Source organism: Oncorhynchus mykiss, chromosome 31 (assembly GCF_013265735.2).
Source record: "Oncorhynchus mykiss isolate Arlee chromosome 31, USDA_OmykA_1.1, whole genome shotgun sequence".
NCBI classification, from domain to species: domain Eukaryota; kingdom Metazoa; phylum Chordata; class Actinopteri; order Salmoniformes; family Salmonidae; genus Oncorhynchus; species Oncorhynchus mykiss.
In genome coordinates this window covers 26,640,142-26,663,850 of record NC_050571.1, presented here as the reverse complement: position 1 = coordinate 26,663,850, position 23,709 = coordinate 26,640,142, and the positions used below count along the sequence as shown (strand labels likewise).

General features: G+C 43.2%; 3 protein-coding genes across 3 annotated transcripts; all 3 read left to right on the top strand.

Moving 5' to 3' along the window:
- Positions 1–1,030: 1,030 nt before the first annotated feature.
- On the top strand, positions 1,031–4,367 carry LOC110504422 (protocadherin beta-16-like). Its single transcript, XM_036970077.1, has 2 exons — positions 1,031–3,669; positions 4,296–4,367. The coding sequence occupies exons 1-2, from the start codon at positions 1,225–1,227 to the stop codon at positions 4,365–4,367; spliced, it is 2,517 nt and encodes an 838-aa protein (XP_036825972.1). The 5' UTR covers positions 1,031–1,224.
- Positions 4,368–4,454: 87 nt separating this feature from the next.
- LOC110504878 (protocadherin beta-16-like) lies at positions 4,455–7,051 on the top strand. The gene has a single exon (XM_021583736.2). It carries the CDS (start codon positions 4,619–4,621, stop codon positions 7,049–7,051), a length of 2,433 nt encoding a protein of 810 aa, XP_021439411.2. The 5' UTR covers positions 4,455–4,618.
- Positions 7,052–10,807: 3,756 nt separating this feature from the next.
- LOC110504892 (protocadherin gamma-A5-like) lies at positions 10,808–13,703 on the top strand. The gene has a single exon (XM_036970076.1). It carries the CDS (start codon positions 11,238–11,240, stop codon positions 13,701–13,703), a length of 2,466 nt encoding a protein of 821 aa, XP_036825971.1. The 5' UTR covers positions 10,808–11,237.
- Positions 13,704–23,709: the final 10,006 nt, after the last annotated feature.

The following is a 23,709-nucleotide window of genomic DNA, read 5'->3' as shown; positions in this document are numbered from 1 at the left end:
AATAGAGTGGGTTGTGTGTGCTCACTGTAATTTTGTAATGCAGTGTTCAGAAACTGTCTGCACAATGACTTTGCTATGTTAGAAGGGAACCTGTGTTTTGCTGGGTTTTCTCTGTTCCTAAATACACTGTGAGTGTAATAGACATCAGTAGTCTATACTATGGTTGCTTGTTGCCCTCCAGTGGTGGTTGTTTAGTATCAAACCAGCATTTACCATGTCATGGGCACACTCACATGGAATCTCTGACCCACTTGACAGCACAATTCATAAGCATGCTGTTTTACTAACAAGTCCATTTTATTAAAAAAACAGGAAACAGAAAATGATCTGACAGATCCCATTAGAGTCCCATTAGACAGTGCTGTGTGCACCTTTCTATCCTTTCACACAACCCTGATGTTTAAAACCCTAAGATGTGGCTCCCTACACCAGACACTTCTGTTTCATGATGTATGAAACAGCATTGGCCAAAGATTTAAATAGAGGGTTCATAGGCCTGTGACGTTTAAAAAATATTAATAATTTTGCCTTTAATTTAACAGGGAGTCAAACTGAGACCATGGTCTCTTTCACAGATGAGCCCTGAATTGACATCAATACACTTCCATTTTTGTCAGAGTTAATAGTCGGGGTCCGGAATATAATAATTTGTATACTTCAAATTGACCAGAACTAAGCCCAAAAAAGAGATTGTGTTTGAAAATAACAATAATGTCATACCTTGATTACATTGAGACACGACCACATAGCTTGTGTCTATTTGTTTAATTCATGGGTTTACTTGGGAACAGATTTCCTAAGTTCAACTTTTTTTTCGCTGTGATTTTACAGTCTTCTTTGACCCAAAAATAAAATCATTAAACTACTTTAACATTAAAAAAAACTTCGGGTGGCCAAAACGGTCACTCACTGAATCTCCGGAGTTAGCCATCCCTGAGACCGAGTCTGGTATCTCGTACCAGACTCGGTCGTTTTGCACACTCACTCTGAGTGGTGCTGTTGTCCAAGAGACCTATCTCAGCTCAGACGCATATAACTGCTGTTACAAAGTAACATACGTCAGTGACAAGACCAAGCGAGGATCATTGCGCACAACGCCATCGAAGGCATTTTAACGGAGTAAAAGCAACAATATCTTATTGAGACAAATATATCTCAAACGTTGGCATTTTTGTTGCATAGGACTTTTGGATTGCATCATATTTGCCAGTTTTGGGTAACGTTATGGATATTTTTGGGAGAACGGGCGCAGGAGAGGCTTTGAAGAGCGCAGGCTGGGGTTTGAGATGGCAAGTGCGAGTCTCCATTTTGCTTGTCTGCGTACTGAGTGCGGTGAATGGACAGATTCGATATTCTATACCAGAGGAGATGAGAAAGGGCTTGTTTGTAGGAGATGTGGCGAAAGACCTTGGTTTGGACATAAAGAGACTTATTTCAGGTCGGGCGCAGTTAGTTATAGACGGTAATAACCAATATGTAGAGCTGAATCCGAACAAAGGACATTTGGTTGTGAAAGAAAAGATTGACAGGGAGAAACTGTGCGGTCAGAAATCTCCGTGTAGTTTCAGTCTAGAGATTGTCTTAGAAAATCCGCTTGAATTATTTTCGATTACTATCGAAATTCAAGACATAAACGACCATGCCCCAGCGTTTTCGAAGAAAGAACTTAATTTAGAAATCAGTGAATCTGCACCTATAGGGACCGTGTTCTTGCTAGACAGTGCCGCGGACCCTGACGTAGGTATCAACTCCCTTCACAGCTATTCTCTAAAACCAACTGATCATTTTGTTATCAAACAGCATAGTCGAGCCGACGGCAGTAAATACGCAGAGATGGTGTTGCAGTCTGGACTTGACCGTGAAAAACAGAGCGAACACTCCCTGATACTAACTGCAGTCGATGGTGGGGACCCACAGAGAACTGGAAACGTTAAGATACATATTACTGTTCTAGACGCAAACGACAATGCACCTATATTTACTGAGTCTTTGTACAAAGCCACTGTTATAGAACACTCGCTGGGAGGCACAGCTGTAGCAAAAGTAAGTGCCATCGATGCAGATCAAGGGTATAACGGAAATGTGACGTATTCCTTCACACATATGGAAGAGGGTACCCCGCCCTTGTTCAATATAGACCCCTATACCGGGGAGATAAAAGTAACTGGTGCCATAGATTACGAAACTGTTCAGAATTACGAGATACACATTCAAGCTAAAGACCCATGGGGTCTGACAAGTGTGAGTAAATTAATTATTGATATCCTAGACGTGAATGACAACACTCCGATCATAACCATGACATCGTTTTCGGGTAAAATCGCAGAAGATGCTATCCCTGGTACAGTTGTGGCATTGATAAGTGTCCAGGATGTAGACTCTGGTAAAAACGGACAGGTGCGTTTAAACATCAACGAAAATATCCCTTTTAAGATAAAGACGTCTCTTAGAAACTACTACACATTGGTAACTGAGAAGGGCTTAGACCGGGAGAAAGTTTCTAGCTACAACATTACCCTCATTGCCACCGATGAAGGTTTACCTCCGTTATCAAGCATGAACACTGTCGTTTTAGACATCACTGATGTTAATGACAACGCACCAGCTTTTAGTAAAAATGTGTATAGCGCGTACGTTATGGAAAACAATTCTCCCCGCGTTTCAGTGGTTGCTATTCAAGCGACGGATCCAGATAGGGGTCAAAACGCACTTATATCTTACTATCTAATTGACAGTGAGCTAAACGGAAACCCAGTCTCCACCTATTTCTCAATTAACTCTGAGAACGGTGTAATTCATTCAGTGCGCTCACTGGATTATGAACAGGTTAAGGAGTTCAAAATACACGTCAAAGCTCAAGACGGAGGCTCGCCACCGCTTAGCAGTAATACAACTGTTCTGATATATGTTAAAGATCAGAACGACAACGCGCCTCAGGTTCTGTACCCAGTACAGACTAGCAGCTCTCTGGTGGCTGAAATGGTGCCTCGTTCAGCAGATGTGGGCTATCTTGTCACTAAAGTGGTGGCTGTTGATGTGGACTCTGGACAGAATGCCTGGCTCTCGTATAAACTGCAGAAAGCGACAGACAGGGCGCTGTTTGAAGTGGGCTTACAGAATGGAGAAATAAGAACTATACGCCAAGTCACTGATAAAGATGCTATGAAACAAAGGCTCACTGTTGTAGTGGAGGACAACGGGCAGCCCTCTCGTTCAGCTACAGTCAATGTTAACGTGGCGGTGGCGGACAGCTTCCCTGAAGTGCTCTCGGAGTTCACTGACTTTACGCACGACAAGGAGTACAATGACAACCTGACTTTTTACTTAGTCTTGGCTTTAGCTGTAGTTTCATTTCTGTTCATCAGTTGTTTATTGGTTATTATATCAGTGAAAATATACAGATGGAGACAATCTCGCGTCCTCTATCATTCCAGTCTCCCGGTTATTCCGTATTATCCACCGCGTTACGCAGACACTTTGGGGACAGGAACTCTACAGCACGTGTACAATTACGAGGTGTGCAGGACGACTGACTCCAGAAAGAGAGACTGTAAGTTCGTCAGACCCTGTAGTCAGAACGTACTGATAATGGACCCCAGTTCTACAGGGACGATGCAGCAGATGCAGAGTGAAAATAACATCCTGGATGAACCAGACTCTCCACTAGAGGTGAGTTTATTGAAGCAAATTAATTGTTGCCATTTCCGGAGCTTCGGTGCTCGTTTTTCTCAGCATCTCTCTCTTTTTTTTCTTTTTTTTTGGTGTATGAAATATTGTACATTTTTTAGCAACAAAAACAATAGTTGTAGGTCAGCTAATTGATACAACGTGACGTTGTCAGGCTATTTCAGAAATACAAAATGTGTGGACAGCACATATTTCGTCAGTATAGGAGCTCCGCTCACTCATACCTTGCATGCATTTCCTATTTTCAATCACTGGCTGCTGAACAAGTGTTATTTATCTGTGAAGTAGACCTTAGGCTGAACAGCATACAGCTTTTTCAAGCTTTTGGGTAGTTGGTAAAACACAAATGTATGTGGGAAATGGCATGTGGAAATATACGCACTGTATTTCCATAACACTCAAGCGATCTGTCTCTATCCACCGTCCTGGTGCTGAACCCTCAGACGTTGCTCTTCGGTGTTAGTTATAGTTAGTTATACATGTCCTTATTTCGGTCTTCCTGTGTAGTTGTCTATATACATTTGTTTTCTTCCCGAAGCACAATAAATAATTCAGTTTTCAATGCTTGTTTTTTTCTATGACATCGTAACTTGCGTTATTGAATGCAGGTTGACGTTTTGGTGCATGTGAAACGTGGATTGTGTAGTTTCTGCAGAGCGTTTGCGGTGTTTGGACTCTGAGTGCCGCTGTTGATCGGTGACGGCCTCTACACGTCAATTCTGTCTCTGGGTGGTGCAGTAGCCCATCCTATATTCGCTCTTACTGATCGACGCACACAGAGCTCTTCGTATAAACGTCCTCACGGATTATTTTCATTTATTTCTCTGGGAAATATTGTTGCTTTTGTCTATTTTTGCGTGAATGTACTGATGATCGATATTATATAATCAAAAGAAGGAAATATTGGGGTGATCTGATTTTATTCAGTGGAATGGGTAACTGGAGGTCGACTGACGGCAGAGGCCGGTGGCAAGTACTGTTTTACATTCTTTGTCTGAGCGCCCTAGATTCTGTAACTGGGCAGGCACGATATTCCATACCAGAGGAGCAGTCAGAGGGGTCGATCGTTGGAAACATTGGTAGAGATTTGGGTTTGGAGGTGAAGAGACTAGTGTCCGGTAAAGCTCGCATTATAACAAAAGGAGCACGACAGTATGTAGATCTGAACCGAGACAAAGGGCTCCTCGTTGTTAAAGAGAGAATCGACCGAGAGGAGCTCTGCGGACAGACTACGCCTTGTAGCTTCAGCTTTGAGCTTATCATAGAAAACCCCATTCAGTTATATCGAGTTACAGTAGAGGTTCGTGACATTAACGATAACACACCATCCTTTCCAAAGGATGAAATACATTTCAAAATCAGTGAATCTGCCGTGTCCGGGGCGCGCTTTTCTCTGGAGAGCGCCGTTGACCCTGACGTTGGTGTTAACAGTATACAGAATTATTCTCTAAGACCGACAGATCATTTCAAATTAGAGGTACACAGCCAAGCCGATGGTGGTAAATACATTGAGATGGTTTTGCAAACCCCCCTAGACAGAGAGGAACATGAGTCTCTGTCTCTGATGCTTATTGCTACTGACGGAGGCGAGCCTCAGAGGACTGGAACTGTCCGCATCCTTATTACCGTGCTGGATGCCAATGATAATGCGCCAGTATGTGGTCAACCCGTTTATAAAACAGACGTTAAGGAGAGCTCCCCAAAAGGGACTTTGATAACCACCGTTAGCGCAGACGATGCAGACCAAGGGGTGAATGGAGAGGTCACTTTCTCCATCGCTCATGTTGCTAAAGAGGCGAAGGAGCTGTTCGAGCTCAACGTGGAAACTGGAGAGATTAAAGTGGTCGGAAAACTGGATTTTGAAAAATCTAGAAATTATCAGTTAAATGTTCAGGCGAGCGACCACGGAGGGTTTACTGATACGTGTAAAGTTGTCATTCAAATTATTGATGAGAACGATAATGTCCCCACAATACAACTCATGTCACATACTAACTCGATTCCCGAGGACTCTCCCCCTGGTACCACTGTAGCTGTTATTAATGTTGAAGACGCAGACTCAGACGGCAACGGTGTCGTTCTTTGCTATATTAACGCAGATATTCCGTTCAAAATAGAGTCATCGTTAACGGATTATTATACAATAGTCACTGATAGCACATTGGATAGAGAAACCGTGTCTGAGTACAACGTCACCATTACAGTTTCAGATGAAGGGACTCCGCCTCTCTCCAGCAATAAGAACATAACTGTTAAAGTATCAGATGTGAATGATAACCCACCCAAGTTTGATCAACCTGTATATAGTAAGTCTATTCAGGAAAACAATTCGCCAGGGTTTTCTATATTCTCAGTGAGAGCGAGTGACGCTGACTGGGGTCAAAATGCCCGCGTCTCCTACTTTCTCGATGATAAACAAGTAAACGGGGTGACTGCTTCCTCTGTTGTCTCAGTAAATTCAGAAAATGGTGCAATCCATGCTGTTAGGTCATTCGATTATGAACAAATCAAGTCGTTTCAATTCAACGTCACTGCCCGTGATGGAGGGTCTCCACCTCTCAGTTCAGTGGTCGCTGTTAGAATATTAGTCCAGGACCAGAACGACAACTCGCCTCAGGTTCTGTACCCAGTCCAGACTAGCAGCTCTCTGGTGGCTGAATTGGTGCCTCGTTCAGCAGAAGTGGGCTATCTTGTCACTAAAGTGGTGGCTGTTGATGTGGACTCTGGACAGAATGCCTGGCTCTCGTATAAACTGCAGAAAGCGACAGACAGGGCGCTGTTTGAAGTGGGCTTACAGAATGGAGAAATAAGAACTATACGCCAAGTCACTGATAAAGATGCTGTGAAACAAAGGCTCACTGTTGTAGTGGAGGACAACGGGCAGCCATCTCATTCAGCTACAGTCAATGTTAACGTGGCTGTGGCGGACAGCTTTCCTGAAGTGCTCTCGGAGTTCACTGACTTTACGCACGACAAGGAGTACAATGACAACCTGACTTTTTATTTAGTCTTGGCTTTGGCTGTCGTCTCATTTCTGTTCATCACATGTTTAGTGGTTATTATATCAGTGAAAATATACCGATGGAGACAGTCTCGCGTTCTCTATCATTCCAATCTCCCGGTTATTCCGTATTATCCACCGCGTTACGCAGACACTTTGGGGACAGGAACTCTACAGCACGTGTACAATTACGAGGTGTGCAGGACGACTGATTCCAGAAAGAGTGACTGTAAGTTCGTCAGACCCTGCAGTCAGAACGTACTGATAATGGACCCCAGTTCTACAGGGACGATGCAGCGGATGCAGAGTGAACAGAACATCCTGGATGAACCAGACTCTCCACTAGAGGTGAGTTTGTTGTAGCAAAGTCATTGTCTTGCAGTTTAAAAAAAAACGTTATTTTTTCAGCTGTTTTTTTCTGGAGAATCAAGGCTCCTTTTCTCATTATCTCTCTTATTTTTGGTAAATCAAAGGTTATGTATATATATTTTTGTAACGAAGTCAGATTTTTTTTTTTTTGGTCTGCTTTGCTTTTGTGTAGTATGCCTGCTGATTTTCCATAAAATAATTTCAGTGTGTAAAAGCTAAGTGATAGAACGAACGGTTTGCGGTTGTCCGGCTTTTTTAGCACGACCTCAATGTGGACAGCGTCTGTTTTGTCTTGATAGCGAGCATAGGACTGTTCCGCTCACTACAGTGTATGCATTGCTTCCGTTTAACTGTTGACTTCTGAACGAGTGTAATTGTATGTGATTTAGGCCTACTTCATGCGTTAAAATGATTAGGCTAAACAGTATACAGTTCTCAAACTTTTAGGTTGTAGGTAAAACACTATTGCATTGATGATTAGTTCCTGAGAGGAAATATCACATATTAATTGGGAAGATTACATGTGCAACATACGCACTGTCGCTGTCCACTTCCCTGGTGTTGAAGTCTTAGACCGTTGTTGTTGGTTGGTGCTTATGTTTATAGTAGCCTGACACATTCTAAAATATATTCGATTAGTTTATACATTGTTTTTAAATTCTATTTTGTAGCTATTGTGAGTTCTATTTTTCCTAAAGCACATTGTAAATGCTGTAGTTGTCAATGCTCGGTTTTACATTAACATCTTAGCTGTCTTGCGCTGTGCGTCATTGATTATTGGTTGACGTTTTGTGTAATACATTTGGATACTGTAGCATCGTTTCTATAGTGCGTTTGCCGTGTTCGGACTCTGAGTGCCGCTGTTGATCAATGATAGTCTCTACAGGTTATTTATCTCTCTGGGTGGCGCAGTGGCCCATCCTATATTCTCTGTTACTGATCGACGCACACAGAGACCTTCTCAAACGGACGGAGAGCTCTTGGTATTAATGTCCTCGCGGATTATTTTATTTCGTTTCCCTGGGAAATACAGTCGATTATAATTTTTTATCATTTCTGGATGTGCTGATGATCGATATTATACAACCAAAAACAGTAAATATACGGGTAATCTGTTTTTATTCGGTGGAATGGGTGATTGGTGTACGACAGGGCGCAGAGGCGGGTGGCAAGTACTGTTTTACATTCTTTGTCTGAGCGCCCTAGATTCTGTAACTGGGCAGGCACGATATTCCATACCAGAGGAGCAGTCAGAGGGGTCGATCGTTGGAAACATTGGTAGAGATTTGGGTTTGGAGGTGAAGAGACTAGTGTCCGGTAAAGCTCGCATTATAACAAAAGGAGCGCGACAGTATGTTTTTCTGAACCGAGACAAAGGGCTTCTCGTTGTTAAAGAGAGAATCGACCGAGAGGAGCTCTGCGGACAGACTACGCCTTGTAGCTTCAGCTTTGAGCTTATCATAGAAAACCCCATTCAGTTATATCGAGTTACAGTAGAGGTTCGTGACATTAACGATAACACACCATCCTTTCCCAAGGATGAAATCAAATTGGAAATCAGTGAATCTGCCGTGTCTGGGGCACGATTTTCTATTGAGAGCGCCGTCGACCTTGACGTTGGGGTCAACGGTATACAGAATTATTCACTAAAACCGACAGATCATTTTAAATTAGAGGTACACAGCCAACCAGATGGAGTTAAATACGTCGAGATGATCCTGCAAAACCCGTTAGATAGGGAGAAACAGGAGACGCTTTCGCTGGTGCTGACTGCGACTGATGGCGGGGAGCCTCAGAGATCTGGCACTGTCCGCATCGATATTACTGTCATGGATGTGAATGACAACGCACCAGTTTGTGGCCTGCCCGTTTACAAAGCTAATGTGAATGAGAATTCCCCTGTTGGTACGTTTGTAACTACCGTTAGCGCAGACGATGCAGACCAAGGGGTGAATGGAGAGGTCACTTTCTCCATCGCTCATGTTGCTAAAGAGGCGAAGGAGCTGTTCGAGCTCAACGTGGAAACTGGAGAGATTAAAGTGGTAGGAAGACTGGATTTTGAAAAGACAAAATATTATCAATTAAATGTTTTGGCAAAAGATAGTGGTAGCCTCTCTGATACGTGCAAGGTTGTTATTCAAATTACTGATGAAAATGACAACGTTCCAACAATACAGCTTATGTCATTTTCAAACTCGATTCCTGAGGACTCTCCCCCTGGAACCACTGTAGCTGTAATTAATGTCGAAGATGCAGACTCTGAAATTAACGGTGTTGTCCAGTGCTATATTAACGCAGATTTTCCGTTCAAAATAGAGTCATCGTTAACGGATTATTATACAATAGTCACTGATAGCACATTGGATAGAGAAACCGTGTCTGAGTACAACGTCACCATTACAGTTTCAGATGAAGGGACTCCGCCTCTCTCCAGCAATAAGAACATAACTGTTAAAGTATCAGATGTGAATGATAACCCACCCAAGTTTGATCAACCTGTATATAGTAAGTCTATTCAGGAAAACAATTCGCCAGGGTTTTCTATATTCTCAGTGAGAGCGAGTGACGCTGACTGGGGTCAAAATGCCCGCGTCTCCTACTTTCTCGATGATAAACAAGTTAACGGGGTGACTGCTTCCTCTGTTGTCTCAGTAAATTCAGAAAATGGCGCCATCCATGCTGTTAGGTCATTCGATTATGAACAAATCAAGTCGTTTCAATTCAACGTCACTGCCCGTGATGGAGGGTCTCCACCTCTCAGTTCAGTGGTCGCTGTTAGAATATTAGTCCAGGACCAGAACGACAACGCGCCTCAGGTTCTGTACCCAGTCCAGACTAGCAGCTCTCTGGTGGCTGAAATGGTGCCTCGTTCAGCAGATGTGGGATATCTTGTCACTAAAGTGGTGGCTGTTGATGTGGACTCTGGACAGAATGCCTGGCTCTCGTATAAACTGCAGAAAGCGACAGACAAGGCGCTGTTTGAAGTGGGCTTACAGAATGGAGAAATAAGAACTATTCGCCAAGTCAATGATAAAGATGCTGTGAAACAAAGGCTCACTGTTGTAGTGGAGGATAACGGGCAGCCCTCTCGTTCAGCTACAGTCAATGTTAACGTGGCAGTGGCAGACAGCTTCCCTGAAGTGCTCTCGGAGTTCACTGACTTTACTCACGACAAGGAGTACAATGACAACCTGACTTTTTACTTAGTCTTGGCTTTGGCTGTAGTCTCATTTCTGTTCATCACATGTTTAGTGGTTATTATATCAGTGAAAATATACAGATGGAGACAATCTCGCGTCCTCTATCATTCCAATCTCCCGGTTATTCCGTATTATCCACCGCGTTACGCAGATACTTTGGGGACAGGAACTCTACAGCACGTGTACAATTACGAGGTGTGCAGGACGACTGACTCCAGAAAGAGTGACTGTAAGTTCGTCAGACCCTGTAGTCAGAACGTACTGATAATGGACCCCAGTTCTACAGGGACGATGCAGCGGATGCAGAGTGAAAATAACATCCTGGATGAACCAGACTCTCCACTAGAGGTGAGTTTAATGAGGTTAAATTATAGCAACTTGCATTGAAATACATCTCATCAATATGTCCAAAGTTTCATAGTAAAACATCAGAGAATGTTGAAATGTCACATAACGTCCTCTGGCGGTATGGGTGAAGGGTCTTATGCTGACATTGTGCTCCTGGTGTTTTGTGTTTTGAACCAGGTAATTAATCATGGTTCGAAGGATAATTCGTAAAGTGATGTTTGCCTTTTACATCATCTATCCCGTTGTGGTCTTTCTCCTTCAAATAACTGTTTCGTTGTTTGTAGTACTTGAAGTACATTTGGCGTTGATAACTTAGAGAATATGATTGCATGCGTTTCTCACGTCGTTATATTGAGTGACCAACTATTTTCATATTGGACTCTGCGGGCCGCTGTTGGTCTTAAAATCATACTTGAACCGATGTGAACACTGCTGTACCCTCCTCAGTACCTCCCATATTCCCTCAGTGTCAGAGAGTGAGGGCTCAGCACGAATGCGCTCTTTTTTCACTATCCTTTTTTTGTTTACACGAGCTATTACATTGATGGATTCTAGCTTAGAGTTTCAACAGTGACCAGATGTGTTTAATCGAATTTGAATATAGCTTGTGTCGTCTTATTTGACATTTTACCATGTGGAATTCGATGCTTTGGTTTGAGTCCACGGGTTCTGCCAGAAATGGACGCTCGCTTAAACGGCAAGTACAGGCCTTTATTCTTGTTTTCCTCGCCCAGATTATTCACGGGCAGATTCGTTATTCTATCCCAGAGGAGATGAGAAAGGGCTCGTTTGTTGGAAATGTTGCGGAGGATTTAGGAATGAACGCTAAACGAATGAAATCGGGTGGCGCTCGCATTGTTAGCGGCGATAGCAGCGAGTATATTAGGTTGGATGTAGACAAAGGGACACTGGTCGTAGGAGAGAGGATAGACAGGGAGCAGCTATGCGGACAGACATCGCCCTGCAGCTTGAGCTTCGAGATGATTATGATGAATCCTATGCAGCTGCTTAGCATTGTGGTGGAAATACTAGATGTTAACGACAACTCGCCCTTCTTTACTGAAAAAGAAATTCAAATAGAAATCTCAGAGTCTACTCTGCCGGGTACGAGGATATTACAGGAGAGTGCGACAGACCCAGATGTCGGTATCAATACACTGCAAGGCTACACCTTGCACCCTACTGATCATTTCAGCATTAAAATCCAGACTGGTCCCGATGGCAGCAAATATGTGGAGATGTATCTGTTTGCGCCTTTAGACCGAGAGAAAAGGGATAAACTGCTTCTCACATTGATTGCTGTAGACGGCGGGGACCCGCAGAGATCTGGAGCACTTCAAATACACATAACTGTGCTTGATGCCAATGATAATGGCCCCATTTTTATGCATTCGATTTTTAAAGCGTCTGTAACCGAAAATGCAGCCACAGGCACTGTAGTGACTACTGTAAGTGCCACTGACGCAGATGAGGGGCCATACGGTCATGTCACTTACCATTTTGCTCGTGTACCTCCCGACGTCGCAGAATTATTTTCTTTAGATGAGAATACAGGCAAAATAACAGTAACTGGCCAAATTGATTATGAAAAGAATAAGCAATATGAACTCGGTTTACAGGCTAAAGACCAAGGAGGACAAATGGACTCCACAAAAGTCATTATTGACGTTATTGATGTGAATGACAACGTCCCCTTGATTACACTAACGTCATTCTCGAATCCAATATCTGAAGATTCGATCAGTGGCACAACCGTGGCTATAATAAATGTCAAAGACATCGATTCTGGTAAAAACGGAAAGGTAGAATGTTCGATAAATACCAAGATCCCGTTTGCCATCCAGTCGTCTCTAAAGAGCTATTACACCCTTGTGACAGATGGTGTTTTGGACAGAGAGCGTAATGCCGTATATAACATTACATTCACCGCCGTAGATGAGGGTATCCAGCCCCTGTCGGCCAGTAAAACCATCACACTGAGAATCTCAGACGTTAATGACAATGCGCCCGTTTTTGAGCAGAGTTTATACTCTGCCACTGTGGTGGAAAACAACGTTCCGGCGGTGTCAGTGTTTTCTGTGAAGGCTCACGACTCAGATTGGGGTCAGAACGCACGCATGTCCTACGTGCTCATAGATTCTCAATTTAATGGGAATCCGATATCGTCCTACATCTCTGTTAATGCGGAGACAGGTTCCATCCAAGCAGTGCGCTCCTTCGATTATGAGCAAACTAAATCATTTGAGATTTATATTAAAGCTCAAGATGGAGGCTCCCCGCCTCTCAGCAGCAATGCCACAGTCAAAATCAGCATCCTTGACCAGAACGACAACACGCCTCAGGTTCTGTACCCAGTCCAGACGAGCAGCTCTCTGGTGGCTGAAATGGTGCCTCGTTCTGCAGATGTGGGCTATCTTGTCACTAAAGTGGTGGCTGTTGATGTCGACTCTGGACAGAATGCCTGGCTCTCGTATAAACTGCAGAAAGCGACAGACAGGGCGCTGTTTGAAGTAGGCTTACAGAATGGAGAAATAAGAACTATACGCCAAGTCACTGATAAAGATGTTGTGAAACAAATGCTCACTGTTGTAGTGGAGGACAACGGGCAGCCCTCTCGTTCAGCTACAGTCAATGTTAACGTAGCGGTGGCGGACAGCTTCCCCGAAGTGCTCTCGGAGTTCACTGACTTTACGCACGACAAGGACTACAATGACAACCTGACTTTTTACTTAGCCTTGGCTTTGGCTGTTGTCTCATTTCTGTTCATCACATGTTTAGTGGTTATTATATCAGTAAAAATATACAGATGGAGACAGTCTCGCGTCCTCTATCATTCCAGTCTCCCGGTTATTCCGTATTATCCACCGCGTTACGCAGACACTTTGGGGACAGGAACTCTACAGCACGTGTACAATTACGAGGTGTGCAGGACGACTGACTCCAGAAAGAGTGACTGTAAGTTCGTCAGACCCTGTAGTCAGAACGTACTGATAATGGACCCCAGTTCTACAGGGACGATGCAGCGGATGCAGAGTGAACAGCACATCCTGGATGAACCAGACTCTCCACTAGAGGTGAGTTTCTTGGAGTTTAAATAAAGTAGCTCATTTTGTTGCAGTACATCTTTACAATAAGTTTGTTTGTATAACTTTTTCTCAACTGTTTTACCCGGGTTCCTCACTCTTTTTTATCGGTATCTCAGTAGATGGGTTTCTCTCTCTACTCTATTTTATAGCAGTAAATCAAGGATTACGTATTGTTTTAGTAACCTATAAAAAGTTTTAGGTTCGTTTTGTATGTGTGCTGTGTTTTTAGAGATGTAGCCTATTTCGAACTGAGCGTTAGTGCCTGTGATTTATTTGTAACTCTGTAGTGTTGCAATGTTGCTTCAGCACCACCCTGTGTGGACAGCGACGCTTGTGTCTTCATAGCAGCAGAGGGCTGCTTCGCTCTCTCACACTGTGTATTATCCCTTCTTCGTACCTCTGACCAAATTTCGCTATAGATTTTAGCCTTTACGAAGCATATTACTTTCAACATGTATAGGTATTGGTTTGTAATGTTAAGCCATGGTTTGCAAGACTGTTTCATGGAATAATTGTTATGCACGATCCAATCTGAGTTTGATGGGATAGTGGTATTTTTTAGTAGGCTATAAAATGATCATATAATTGTAGTTAGGAACGTTAATTTATTTAGATTGCAGAAAGTGAAGTGTTTAGCTAGTGGTTTGTATATGGATCAGTTTGGAAAGGAACTAATCCTGTACTGTGTTAAATTATTTCCGAAAGGTTTTTGATGTAAATATGTTGGACACTGAGGGCCGCTGTTGATCAGTGAAATTATTTCTGTGCAGTGTTGTCAGTCAGTAGAGTCCCCTCCCCTATCACTGCGCTCAAACAGAGGAGAGGGAGAGACTGCGCTTCATATGAGGCGGGGCGAGACAGAGACACCATCGCTCTGATCCAGACATGTTACCGATAAATGAACGGGACACGAAAATAGCCTGTATTGAAATAATACTTTGAATATTTACTCTTCAGTTAGTTGGCGGGATCTGAGAACCCATTATACGGAATATTTGTATTGGATTTCTTCGCTGTTGGCTATGGCATTGGAAGGATTCCTTCAGCCTAAATGTATAAAATGGCGTTTGGGTTGTGGACTGCGGAGGCAAGTACTTCTTTTCCTCCTGTATTTCAGTCATATTGTCAGTGGCCAAATCCGCTATTCCATTCCGGAGGAGATGAAGAAAGGTTCTCTTATCGGTAACGTAGCTCAAGACCTGGGGTTAGATATGAAAAGGCTCCGAGCAGGCCGTGCCCGTATCGTGACCGGAGAAAGCATTCAGTACACAGAGCTGAAGACAGACAAAGGGATTCTAGTCGTGAGTGAGAGAATAGACCGAGAGCAGCTTTGTGGCGATGTCACACCGTGTAGCTTCAACTTCGAAATTATTCTCGAAAATCCAATGGAGCTTCATCGCGTGACTGTAGAAGTATTGGATGTAAATGACCATGCTCCTTCTTTTCCAATACAAGATATACAATTTGAAATCAGTGAATCGGCTAATGTTGGTGCGCGATTTCTGCTAGAGAGTGCAGTGGATCCCGATGTAGGCCTCAACGCCCTTCAGAATTATATTTTAACCCCAAATTATAATTTCATTCTGAAACAACATGTGAATCCGGACGGTAGTAAATATGCTGAGATGGTCCTCCAGAAATCGTTAGACAGGGAGGAGCACCCTCGTCTCTCTGTAAAGCTCTTGGCTGTAGATGGTGGAACCCCGCAGAGATCTAGCACAGTAAATATAGAGATCACTGTCTTAGATGTCAATGACAATGCACCTGTGTTTAACCAGTCACTTTACAGGGCTACTGTGATGGAGGACGCTCCGAAGGGCACTTATATCACAACCGTAAATGCCAGCGATGCAGACAGTGGATCAAATGGACAAATATCGTACTATTTGTCGAAATTGAAAGGGAATACAGTTGACATATTTAACATTGATATGGCGACTGGGACCATTTCTGTTTCCGGTCAGATAGATTATGAGAAAGATAATAAATATGAAATCAGGGTAGAGGCAAAGGATCAGGGTGGTTTAACAGACTCCAGTAAAGTTGTTATTGAGGTTCTAGACGTGAATGACAACGCACCAGTTATAAACGTCATGTCCTTCTCCAGCCTTGTGTCTGAAGATGCTCCTCCTGGCACCACTATTGCTATTATAAATGTTAAAGATGCTGATTCAGAGAGAAACGGACAGATTACATGCTCTATAAATACTAACCTTCCATTTAAAATTCAGTCGTCGTTAAGTAGTTATTATAATTTGATCTCAGACATAGCTTTAGACAGAGAAACGACACCGGAATACAACATCACCATAACAGCGACAGATTCTGGTTCGCCTCCACTCTCTAGCACCAGCACATTACACCTTAGAATCTCTGACGTAAATGACAATGCTCCATTGTTTCATCAACGCTCATACTCGACTTACGTCACAGAGAATAACTCTCCTGGAATGTCCATATTTACTGTCAGCGCGCGGGACTCTGACTGGAATCAGAACGCTAGAATCTCGTACCTCTTGGAGGACACGCAGATCAGTGGAACTCCAGTCTCTACTTATATATCTATTAACTCTGAAACTGGAGTTTTACATGCGATTCGTTCCTTTGATTATGAACAAATCAAACAACTTACAGTGGTTGTTAAAGCGCAGGATGGAGGCTCTCCTCCTCTCAGTAGCAATGTGACTGTGAAAATAATGATCCAGGACCAGAATGACAACACGCCTCAGGTTCTGTATCCAGTCCAGACTAGCAGCTCTCTGGTGGCTGAAATGGTGCCTCGTTCAGCAGATGTGGGCTATCTTGTTACTAAAGTGGTGGCTGTTGATATAGACTCTGGACAGAATGCCTGGCTCTCGTATAAACTGCAGAAAGCGACAGACAGGGCGCTGTTTGAAGTGGGCTTACAGCATGGAGAAATAAGAACTGTACGCCAAGTCACTGATAAAGATGTTGTGAAGCAAAGGCTCACTGTTGTAGTGGAGGACAACGGGCAGCCCTCTCGTTCAGCTACAGTCATTGTTAACGTGGCGGTGGCCGACAGCTTTCCTGAAGTGCTCTCGGAGTTCACGGGCTTTACGCACGACAAGGAGTACAATGACATCCTGACTTTTTACTTAGTCTTAGCTTTGGCTGTAGTCTCATTTCTGTTCATCACATGTTTAGTGGTTATTATATCAGTGAAAATATACAGATGGAGACAGTCTCGCGTCCTCTATCATTCCAATCTCCCGGTTATTCCGTATTATCCACCGCGTTACGCAGACACTTTGGGGACAGGAACTCTACAGCACGTGTACAATTACGAGGTGTGCAGGACGACTGACTCCAGAAAGAGCGACTGTAAGTTCGTCAGACCCTGTAGTCAGAACGTACTGATAATGGACCCCAGTTCTACAGGGACGATGCAGCGGATGCAGAGTGAGCAGAACATCCTGGATGAACCAGACTCCCCACTAGAGGTGAGTGTGTTGGAGTTTTAACAGTATGGCTCATTGGGTTGGAATATATATTTTCAATACTTTTTTAAAAGTGTCCTTTGTAACCATTTTACCTATTGTGCCTACTTAATATTTCTGCAGTTAACAGTATTCATTCAAACCAGCTGTTAACTATTGTTGTGGTTAGCTTGGGCTTTCATAGAATTCCATTGGCACTTGAGTTTTTATTCTGTGGTTTCGACGTTAGCAAACTAATAGCTACAATAGAAGCGATGACTTGTCTATTGGTTAGTTTGGGCTTTTATAGTATACCTACCGATTTGTTTTCATCACAATAGCAGCAATGTGGGCTGTGTGGCCATTTCAGCAACACTCTCTGTGGACAGCGCCACTTCTGTCCTGATAGAATCATAGGTCTGCTCTCCCTTGTTCCAACGGCAGTGTTATGACAAATAGTCGCTATGGAGTCCCTTGAGCAGTGTTAACTGCTTGTCAGTAACCAACCCACTTTCGTACGGAATATGTTGTTCAATAATGCTTTGGATTGCGGATCCACGGAAATGTTTTTAGGCACGTTCGAATCTATTGCTAAGAGGATAGTGTAGCATGATTTAGTGTCAAATTATTGCTATTTGCCTTACTGGTCCAAGTATTATAGTCATTTAACGTTTCATTTATTTAGATTCCACCTAGCACCGTGTTCAACTAGCTATTTGAAATATTTTGAGAACAAATTAGTGCTGTAAATTGTTTAATATTTTCTACGTTTTTACAGATTCAAATATAATGTATGTTCATTTTCTGGACTCTGAGAGCCGCTGTTGATCAGTGAAATAATTTCTGTCCAGTGTTGTCAGTCTGAAGAGTCCCCTCCCCTATCACTGCGCTCCGCCCAGAGGAGAGGGAGAGACTCTGCGCTTCACATGAGGTGGGTGCGACAGAGAGACACTCGCTCTGGTCTTTACAGATATCGAAAGAAGACGGTGAAAATAGCCTGGATTTAAATATAAGTAAAATATCGCTCTTCTATTTGTTGAGGATAAAAGGAATATTTCTGTTGGATCTATTATTTGTTGGCTATGGCATTGGAAGGATTCCTTCAACCTAAATACTTAAGATGGCGTTTGTGCTGTGGACTGCCGTGGCAAGTACCTATTTTCCTCCTGTATTTCAGTCATATTGTCAGTGGTCAAATCCGCTATTCCATTCCGGAGGAGATGAAGAAAGGTTCTCTTATCGGTAACGTAGCTCAAGACCTGGGGTTAGATTTGAAAAGGCTCAGAGCGGGTCGGGCCCGTATCGTATCCGGAGAAAGCATTCAGTACACAGAGCTGAAGACAGACAAAGGGGTTCTAGTCGTGAGTCAGAGAATAGACCGAGAGCAGCTTTGTGGCGACGTCACACCGTGTAGCTTCAGCTTCGAAATTATTCTAGAAAATCCAATGGAGCTTCATCACGTTACAATAGAAATCCTGGACATTAACGATAATTCTCCAATATTTAAGAAAAATAATATACATTTAGAAATCAGTGAATCCGCTGTTATTGGTGCGCGTTTTGCGTTAGCCAGTGCAGAGGACTCTGATGTAGGATCTAATGGCCTACAGGAGTATGTTTTAAGTTCAAACGATAATTTCATTCTAAAACAACATCCAAATGCCGATGGAAGAAAATATGCTGAGATGGTCCTCCAGCAACCGTTAGATAGAGAAAAGCATCCTCGTCTCTCTTTAAAGCTAATCGCTGTAGACGGTGGAAATCAGCAGAGATCTGGCACAGTAAATATAGATATTACTGTCCTAGATGCCAATGACAATGCGCCTGTGTTTAACCAGTCATTGTACATGGCTACTGTGATGGAAAACGCACCGAAAGGCACATATATTACCATCGTAAATGCCAGTGATGCAGACAGCGGGACGAATAGTTTTATTGTATACTCTATTTCAGACATGAATGGTGGTCTTGCTGATGTGTTGACTATCAATGAAACCACAGGCAGAATATCCGTTTCTGGGTTGATTGATTACGAAAAAGAGAAAAGGTTTGAACTGAGAATTGAAGCAAAGGACCATGGAGGCTTAACGGATTCGAGTAAAGTTATTGTTGAGGTCATTGATAAAAACGATAATGAGCCTGTTATAAGCGTCATGTCATTCACGAGTCCGATTTCTGAAGACTCTCCTCCGGGTACAACCATCGGTATCATCAACGTTAAAGACCTTGATTCAGGTGAAAACGGACATGTGAGCTGTAGCCTAGAGAAAAACATCCCCTTTAAGATAAATTCTAATTTAAGAAATTACTACACCTTGGTAACCGATGCTGTTTTAGACCGCGAGAGCGTGTCAGAACATAACATAACTGTAGTCGCCACGGACGCAGGGTCGCCTCCTCTCTCAAGTAAGAGAACATTTCACCTGAAGGTGTCAGATGTCAACGACAATGCCCCAGTGTTTCCACGGGGCGTGTACAACTCTTATATCGCAGAGAATAACTCTCCAGGCGTCTCTATATTTACTGTTAGAGCTAAAGACACCGACTCCAATCAAAATTCCCGTATTTACTACATTCTGGAGGATACTGACGTCAACGGGACTCCTGTGGCTGCTTATGTTTCGGTAAATGCAGAGAGTGGGGTTATACATGCGGTACGCTCCTTTGATTACGAACAAATCAAAGAGCTTACACTCGTGGTTATGGCGCAAGACGGAGGCTCTCCTCCTCTCAGTAGCAATGTGACTGTGAAATTAATGATCCAGGACCAGAATGACAACACGCCTCAGGTTCTGTACCCAGTCCAGACTAGCAGCTCTCTGGTGTCTGAAATGGTGCCTCGTTCAGCAGAAGTGGGCTATCTTGTCACTAAAGTGGTGGCTGTTGATGTGGACTCTGGACAGAATGCCTGGCTCTCGTATAAACTGCAGAAAGCGACAGAAAGGGCGCTGTTTGAAGTAGGCATACAGAATGGAGAAATAAGAACTATACGTCAAGTCAATGATAAAGATGCTGTGAAACAAAGGCTTACTGTTGTAGTGGAGGACAACGGGCAGCCCTCTCGTTCAGCTACAGTCAATGTTAACGTGGCGGTGGCGGACAGCTTCCCTGAAGTGCTCTCGGAGTTCACTGACTTTACGCACGACAAGGAGTACAATGACAACCTGACTTTTTACTTAGTTTTGGCTTTGGCTGTAGTCTCATTTCTGTTCATCACATGTTTAGTGGTTATTATATCAGTGAAAATATACAGATGGAGACAGTCTCGCGTCCTTTATCATTCCAGTCTCCCGGTTATTCCGTATTATCCACCGCGTTACGCAGACACTTTGGGGACAGGAACTCTACAGCACGTGTACAATTACGAGGTGTGCAGTACGACTGACTCCAGAAAGAGTGACTGTAAGTTCGTCAGACCCTATAGTCAGAACGTGCTGATAATGGACCCCAGTTCTACAGGGACGATGCAGCGGATGCAGAGTGAAAATAATATCCTGGATGAACCAGACTCGCCACTAGAGGTGAGTTTATTGGATCTTACATTATATTGCTCAGTTGGTTGAAATACTGCTCTTAATAAATAATTTGTCCTTTGTTTTTGTTATAGTGCGTAAAGGTTTATGTACTCAGTATTTCTCTAGTCAACAGCATAGTTAAATCAGCAGTTACATATTTTTCTGGTTAGCTTTGGCTTTTATATTGTCAGCTGAGTTTTCAGATTGAGGTTTTGACGTTAACATATTACGTTCTACTATAGTGGAAATTACTCCACGTTGTTCGGATTATTATTATTTTTTTTATAGTATGCCTGCTGAGTTGTTTTTAATCTAAGTGCTACAATAGAAACGAGGTAGTGTGGTAAGGATATTTCAGCACCACTGTGTGGACAGCGCTACTTATGTCATGATAGAAGCAGATTTCTGCTTCGCTCTCTCTCTCATGCTCCCTTGTGCCAACCGTTGTGGTTTGATAAAGTGACTATGAAATGACTAAATAGTCACTTAACCAGTGTTGACTGCTTGTCATATGTCAAATATAGCTCAACATACTTGTTTTACTCTGTGGTTCAATAATGGGTTGGAAGGCGGATCCATGGAAATGTTTTTACACGTGTTCCATATTGTGGCTGAGAGGATAGTGTGTCATGCTTTAGTATCATATTGTTGCTATTTGCCTTGTCATTGTATTACAGTGACTGAATTTATTGAGATTGCACCAAGCACCGTTTTTAACTAGCTATTTGAAAAATGTTGGAAGGAAAGTAGTGCTGTGAAGTGATTCATAATTTCTACGTTTTTATCAATTCAACTATAATCTGGTGTTCGTGTTTTGGACTCTAAGGGCCGCTGTTGATCAGTGAAATAATTTATATCCAGTGTTGTCAGTCAGTAAACTCCCCTCCCCTACTCCCCTCCCCTAGAGGAGAGGGAGAGACTCTTTGCTCTTAATAGCAGGCGGGGCGCGAGAGAGACACACACGCTCAAACGGATACGTGAAGGAGACAGTTAATAGACTATTAAAATAACACTTCCACTATCAGTTTCCTCTTCGCTTGTCGTCTCTGAGGATAAGGTCTAAGGAATATTCGTGTTGAATTTTATTCTTTGTTTGCTATGTCATCTGAAGGATTCCTTCAACCTAAATGCGTAAGATGGCGTTTGTGCTGTGGACTGCTGTGGCAAGTACTGATTTTCCTCCTGTATTTCAGTCATGTTGTCAGTGGCCAAATCCGCTATTCCATTCCGGAGGAGATGAAGAAAGGTTCTCTTATCGGTAACGTAGCTCAAGACCTGGGGTTAGATTTGAAAAGGCTCAGAGCGGGCCGGGCCCGTATCGTGACCGGAGAAAGCATTCAGTACACAGAGCTGAAGACAGACAAAGGGATTCTAGTCGTGAGTGAGAGAATAGACCGAGAGCAGCTTTGTGGCGATGTGACGCCGTGTAGTTTCAGATTCGAAATCCTTCTAGAAAACCCTATCGAACTACGTCGTATTACTGTGGAGATTCTGGATATAAATGACCATGCCCCTGATTTTCCAAAGAAAGATATTACATTTGAAATTAGCGAGTCTGCTACCTTGGGCTCTCGTTTTACGTTGGCGAGTGCAGAAGATCCCGACGTAGGGCTCAACGCCCTGCAGAGTTATGATTTAACGCCCAATGATAATTTCATTCTTAAGCAACATACGAATCCAGACGGCAGTAAATATGCTGAGATGGTCCTCCAGAAAACGTTAGATAGAGAGGAGCATCCTCGTCTCTCGTTAAAGCTAATCGCTGTAGACGGTGGAAATCCGCAGAGATCTGGCACAGTAAATATAGATATCACTGTCCTAGATGTCAATGACAATGCGCCTGTGTTTAACCAGTCAGTGTACAGAGCTACTGTAATGGAAAACGCACAGAAAGGCACATATATTGCCACCGTAAATGCCAGCGATGCAGATAACGGATCAAACGGCGTCGTCTCCTATTCCTTCTCCAACCTCAAAAAACATTTAGCTGACATTTTCAACATAGACGAAACAACAGGCACAATATCAGTTGCGGGGGAAATAGATTACGAGAAAGATACAAAATACGAGGTTAGAGTTGAGGCTAAAGACCAAGGAGGTTTAACAGACACCAGTAAAGTTGTCATTGAAATTATTGACAAAAATGACAATGCGCCTGTTATAAACGTCATGTCTTTTTCCAGCCCTGTGTGTGAAGATGCTCCTACTGGTACCACGATCGCTATTATAAATGTTAAAGACGCTGATTCAGAGAGAAACGGACAGATTACCTGCTCTTTAACTACTAACCTCCCGTTTAAGATCCAATCTTCGTTAAGTAGTTATTATACTTTGATCTCAGATGGAGCCTTTGACAGAGAAACGACACCGGAATACAACATCACCATCACAGCGACAGATTCTGGTTCGCCTTCACTCTCCAGCACGAGGACATTACACCTTAGAATCTCAGACGTAAATGACAATGCTCCATTGTTTCATCAGCGCTCATACTCGACTTACGTCACAGAGAATAACTCTCCTGGAATGTCCATATTTACTGTCAGCGCGCGGGACTCTGACTGGAATCAGAACGCTAGAATCTCGTACATCTTGGAGGACACGCAGATCAGTGGAACTCCAGTCTCTACTTATATATCTATTAACTCTGAAACTGGAGTTTTACATGCGGTTCGTTCCTTTGATTATGAACATATCAAACAGCTTACACTCATGGTTAAGGCGCAAGACGGAGGCTCTCCTCCCCTCAGTAGTAATGTGAGTGTCAACATCTTCATCCAAGATCAGAACGACAACGCACCTCAGGTTCTGTACCCAGTACAGACTAGCAGCTCTCTAGTGGCTGAAATGGTGCCTCGTTCAGCAGATGTGGGATATCTTGTCACTAAAGTGGTGGCTGTTGATGTGGACTCTGGACAGAATGCCTGGCTCTCGTATAAACTGCAGAAAGCGACAGACAGGGCGCTGTTTGAAGTGGGCTTACAGAATGGAGAAATAAGAACTATACGCCAAGTCAATGATAAAGATGCTGTGAAACAAAGGCTCACTGTTGTAGTGGAGGATAAC